The following is a 6000-nucleotide window of genomic DNA, read 5'->3' on the forward strand; positions in this document are numbered from 1 at the left end:
TCCAACTAAATTACCACTCCAGTGATAGTCAAAAGAATTACTGTGTATTTGTTTATTGCACCTTTCCAAACAAATAAGCTTGGCTGACCAATAAAGAATAAAGTATAATCACCCAGAATCTAACTACATAGAAACAAAGTATTACAAGTTTTCAGTTGACTGAATTTAGATGAAAAAGGTAAAATGGCATTTTCTACACCTAAAATTGACCAGAACACTGCAACTAATATTTTAAATACTACAGTAGGCCCCCCTCCCCTCACGCCCGCCCCCCACCCCCCACCCCAGCCACAGTCAGGCAGGATCTCTTGAATTTATTATTAAGCAAGGACAAACCCTGGGCTGGGCCATCTGTTCCTCTTGCCCACTCTGGTGTGCTGGGAGACCATCTTGTGAAATGAGGAAACATGGATGGCAGATGGTTATACAGCAGATTTAGCTACAGAGATAAATAAATTCAGCCACACCTCACATTTCTGGGTTTAAAAAAAAAATCGCTGAATTACTACCAACGTGTTTTTGTTGGTAAATGTTAACGGATAGGCAAAAAAGTATATAGATTTTAGAGCAATAATGGGAACTATTCCCATACAAACTCTCATATGTAATATGCAAATGTGATAAACATGGAAAAGATAATAACACTACAGAATGATTCTATGGTAAACTGCTTTTGCTTAAGTCTAGCTATTAGATTTTCTTGGACCATACCCCCCAAAAAGAAATACAGTTTACATGAATAACCCAAGTAAACATATCAAACTTCCCATTATGAACACATATTTGCATGTTTAATGAAACAACTTACCCTTTCTGTTAAAATGCAGGTTTCTCCTAATCTTTCTTAAAAAAAAAAAAAAAAAAAAAAAAAGCTTGTTGCCACCAGCTAGCTTAATTTCACACTCTACTAAAATATGTTGAAATCCACCAAAATAAAAAGGATCAAATAGACCTGTTCTATATACGAAGCACTTTATATGTTTATGCACCAGGATATAATCCAGTATTAACAAGATTCGTGTAAATCTGCTCAAGAATGCTTACTGATGTGATTACTCAGAAAAAGTGGACCCCGAGGCTGAAGAAGGAATTGGCACAGTTACCTGCCTTGAGCAACTTCTCAAGCTCACAGCACCTACTGCTAAGCCTTCTGGGTGGGCATACACCTTCAGAAAAGAATTTTAGGTACTTGGCTTCAGAAGTTCGTATTTGAAAGGAGCAGACACAAACTGGAGCACAGACGCGGTATTCTGTTCGCCTCTAAACGAGCAGTGACAACTAAACAGAGACACGTTTCTGCTGAAGAGACACAAGCGATACAGGACAGTTCCAAAATACCTTATCTCATGCCTGTTGGGGACGTCATGCTTTTCAGCTTGTAGCTTATGGGCCAGCACTGAATGAAGATCTGACTTTTCTAGCAACTTGTTATCTGTTAAAAAAGAGAAGAAAAAAATTTTTAACGGTGCACACCTTATTACTACTTATTATCCTATAAAGATCTGGACCAAAAAAACAACCAGAAGACTAGATAGGTTTCATTTTCAAGAGGCCTCAAAGTCCTAGGTACTGCACTTTGACAGCAATGATAGCAACCGTTCAAAACCCAGGAACATACGCTCCTTCGATGATTCTTGGCCTAAGCATGAGCAACCCAGTCAAAGGAACCCGTGGAAACTTCGCTGCAAGAATGTCCCCCACTTACCTGTTTTTAATCATAGGAGTAAAAAAATAAAGCGAGACAAAAACCACAACCAAATACAATGGAAAAATGACACGTTACACACCTCTAAGCAATGTGAAACAGCTTTACTGTATTATTACATTTGGAAAATTTAATTTTTAGATCTGGGCACTAGAGATACAACTATGAAAAGTCCTTGACCTCAAGGAGCTCAAGTATAACAGAGGGTCAAGCATAAAAGGGAACAGAAGAGTGATCTTCCCTCATTTGCCTGGATGGTTTTACGGGTGAAGATGGTGGAGTCCAGGCAGGAGGGCAGGCAGTTATCTGGTTAAGTGGCTAGAAATGAAAACTTGGAGCCAGCCAACACATGAACGAGCAGAATGAAAAACTCAGACCTTTTCTTACTGGCAGTGGTGAATTAACAGATTTGAAAAGCAGGCAGTGACATGAATGGAGATTTACTAGTAAGAAGTCAAAGATTATCCTGAAATTCCTTGCTCAGGCGACTGGCTGCAAGATGCTAACGTGTCAAGAACACATGAGTGGAGAACTTAAGAGAGAAACTGAGTTTTCTTTCTGAAAAGTAACAAAAGTGACAGGAAGCATGGCGCAGGAATTCAAATGACAAGTAGTTAGGAATGACAGTCCACGGGGACTAGCAAGAGGGGAAGGGGCACTGAGCAGAACAAGAGATTGATCATGGGACACTTGCAGAATAGCTACATTTGATGGGGGTTGTCACAAATCCTACAAGTGTGAGATCAGAACCGCTCTAGAACAAAATTTCGATAGGGTTCGTGCCAGTGAGTACTCCTGTCGGAAGGGCTTATCTTTCTTCTAAAAGAGTCTTGAGCCCCACTTCTCCTTTACATGTGGAAAATGGAACTCCTGGACAGAAACAGAAATACTCTTGGTCTACATTAATTTCATCCATCAGTTCAACAGAACATGGAAATATGATTGCAACCTTGGGTGTTCACGCACATCAAAGGGCTCTAATAAGGTCTTTAAAGTGTCACACCAGAGCTGGGTGCCCTGGGATAGTCAGGTCTTAAAAAGGACAGGAGGCATTCCAGAGGGATCCTGCTTGAAAGTTCTTCACACTAAAGAGAAGGATCCAGCTGAGGGAGAGCTGCCACCTGTCCCTACAGTCCCTTTTCATCTTTCTCTTTAGGCTCGGGCAGGAACTGAACTTGACTGGCCTGGGAAGGCAAGAAGGAGTGGAAGGTGTTCCACAGGCAAACTGGAAGTGACCTCCCAAATGTCAAAGAGAAAAACTTAACAGGCAAAGGTTGTCTTGCTCTCCAGCCCTCTAACTACCTCTCATCTCAGTCGGGGCTCCTAGCCCCTCAGGCATGCGCTACTGACTACAGCTATTTAATGATGGGTTCCCTCTCCAGGATGGTCTCCTTCCGACTTTCCTCCTACATCCCCCCCACCCCATCAAAATGTCCATTTTCAATGCAGAAAAACCATTCGATCTCTGTCAGTACAATTACAAGCAACTTCTGTTTACGGGCTGTTATGTAGATGGCTTTCAAAGCACTCACACACACGGTTTTTATGAAGCAGACAGGGCAAGCTTCACCTGCATTTTATAGATGCAGCAAACCAGACCCAGAAAGGTAAGTGAAAAGTTCAGCAAGGTGTGGAGTCAGACTTCCAGTCCAATGTGACTTTCGGTACGTGTTAGCTTTTAAGATTAAGCATTCAATAAATACCTGACCACCTGAATTTATGTAACCCATGTGCGTTTGAGTTGGAAGGGTTTCCTGTGCTTCTGGCAGCCACATCTCTTAGAGTAAAAGGAATTCGCACAACAGCACATCACCTCTCTTTCCTTCCCATCTTTTTTAAGAGGGTGGATTCAGCGAAAGCAAGGAAGGGTCATTTCTTGGGGGCTCCAGTGAGAAAAACAAAATGCAGGGGCTCCTGGGTAGTTCAGTCGGTTAAGCATCTGACCCGCTCAGGTCACGATCTCATGGTTCGTGAGTTCGAGCCCTGCGTCGGGCTCTGTGCTAACAGCCCAGAACCTGGAGCCTGCTTCAGATTCTGTGTCTCCCTCTCTCTCTGTTTCTCCCTCGTTCATGCTCTGTCTCACTCTCTCAAAAATAAATAAACATTAAAAAAAAAAATTTTTTTTTAATGCAAAAGTTAGGACCCATCACATCCGTGTTCAAATCCAGACTCCAACACGAATCTGCATGCCTCCCCAAAGAAATACTTAATCTCTCTTAGCCTGGGTTTCCTAAGGCAACACTAGGACCTGCCTCATAGAACTTTCAAGAAGATAAAGTGAAATAACACATACCACATATTTACCACAGCACTCAAACTAGCCCATGTATTAGAAATACTTGGGGAGCACCAAAAACCACTCATACCCCTGTCCCACCCTAAATACGGCAATTTAATCGGTCTGGGCTTTTTAATTCTTAAAAGATCCACGTCATACCAACATGCACATAAGATAGGGAACCACTGATTTAGCACAGTCAGAATTCAATACCTCTATTGCTTTGAACCTCATCATCGACATTAACTCCAGACTTTTCTCCAAAGGGCAGATGGAACCATAGGACTGAAAAGGGCCCATTTCTTCCCCCAAATGTGTCATCAGTTAGGTAAATTTGGGAAGGGGGCAAAGAAATGCTCATTAGGGCTCATCTAAGGGTACAAACACTTTTGTCCTCAAATTGCAGAGGGGTGGAGAGAGGAGGAATCCACCTCTTTCATATTGAGGTTTTCAGTAATAGTAAAGACTACAACGTCCCACCTAAACAGTAAGACTCAAACCCTGTAACAGTTAAAGAACACCGAGGTGGAGTAAAGACAAGAGGTCTGAGGACTCCAAGGCTGAACATTTCATTACACTAAGAGGACATTAGTTGTGCGAGTTAAGGCTTAAAGTCGGTGACCGTTTCATAACACGAGGCCCGAGACGGGCCGTTTCCGGAGCCTATTCAAGTACACAAAGCGCGGCTGCTGGATTTCCAAGCACAAGCACGAACGGTGCCTGCCCCTGGAGAACACACAGTTTAGTAGGGAAACCGTCTACAGTGAAAGAGAATAAGATCCAAAAAAGGGTTGGGGCGGCCACAAGGCGCGCGGGCGTCGCCAGGGCTCGGCCTCGGCTTCCCGCCGGCTCTTGTGGGGCCCCGCCCGCCCCCTCCCCGCACCCGCCCGCCGCTCACACTGCAGGATGATCTCTTCAAATGCCTGCCTCTGCAGCCGGTCCCGCCGCCTCAGCTCCTCCGAAATGTGGCGCTTCCAGCGGGGGAAGTCGGCGGCGCGGAGGCCCGACGACATTTCGCGCGCTGTCGCCCCGGCGCCTCAGCACCGCCAATGCGAGCGGGGGCTGGCGGCCGCAGCCCGCGGCATGGGGCGACTAGCCGGCGCGGGAAGGCCGGCGGCCCAGAGCTCGCTTCCACACACAGGCCGCCCCGAACGCCGTCCGGGACGGTCTTCCGGCTCCTGCAGGAAATGGTTTGAATCTGGGCCGGAAGACCCGCCTCCTCACCCGACGCCTTACGCCACACGCACGCGCGAGGCCGCTGGCGGCGCGAGGCGCTGGGTATTGACGCCCTCCCGAGGCCGGAAGAGCAGGGAGCAGGGAAGCGGCCGCTGGGAGGCGTGCGGGCTACGCTGGAAGTTCAGCTGCGGGCGGGAAGGAGACCGGGAGGGTGCCGCCCGCCAGTTTAAGTTAACTTCTCTGCCTCCCCCCCGCCCCGCGATTTATATTTTTCTTGGCCTGCCTCCCTTTTCTTCATCGCGTCGTTTACAAGCAGGAGTGGGAGCCACTCCCCACTTAGTAGCTGAGTGACTGTAGATGAGCGGCAACCTCGCTAAGCCTCAATTTCTTAATCTGTAAAACGGGGACCCTGCTGATATCTACCTCACAGGGTTGCCGTGAGGATTAAAAGGAATAACCTATGTAATGCAGTGTGCACCGTACTGTACCTGGTATATTGCAAGCCTAACTTCACCTAGACCGCCGGTATCTTCCAAGGCCTACCCAAAGTCTGGCTGCGCTATACTTTAGCAAGCGTGTCCCGTTGCCCTTGGGAACTTTTTTTTTTTTTTTTTTTTTTTTTTTTACAACGAAGACATGGAATGCAAAGAACGGTTAAAGAAAAATGTAAATAGATTGGCTATGTTAAAGATTAGAAGCCTAGAAATTATCTATGATCTAACAGTAAATGGGTTCTTAGAAGATAATCTAAGGGTGCGGAATGTAAACAAGAGGAAAAGGCCAGTTTGCCAGTAGATACTGAAAATGGTCAGTGGAAGACAGTTTCTTGAGAAGATGGCAT

At 45.6% G+C, this 6000-nt stretch overlaps 1 protein-coding gene across 3 annotated transcripts in view; it reads right to left on the minus strand.

Moving 5' to 3' along the window:
• ATG16L1 (autophagy related 16 like 1) overlaps positions 1 to 5188 on the minus strand; it is a 76994-nt gene extending 71806 nt beyond the window's left edge. The window contains exons 1-2 of one of the 3 annotated variants that reach the window (XR_007454239.1): positions 4882 to 5188; positions 1339 to 1432 (exon numbers count right to left, since the gene is read on the minus strand). Coding sequence is in view for 2 of the 3 variants with exons in the window: in XM_049614655.1 (XP_049470612.1) it covers positions 1339 to 1432; positions 4882 to 4996 (209 nt within the window). In the remaining variant the exon portion in view is untranslated. The remainder of the gene's footprint in view (positions 1 to 1338; positions 1433 to 4881) is intronic. The other 2 variants (XM_049614655.1, XM_049614656.1) reach the window with 2 other exon arrangements.
• Between the last annotated feature and the right edge of the window lie 812 nt (positions 5189 to 6000).

Source organism: Panthera uncia (genome assembly GCF_023721935.1).
Source record: "Panthera uncia isolate 11264 chromosome C1 unlocalized genomic scaffold, Puncia_PCG_1.0 HiC_scaffold_3, whole genome shotgun sequence".
Lineage (NCBI taxonomy): Eukaryota > Metazoa > Chordata > Mammalia > Carnivora > Felidae > Panthera > Panthera uncia.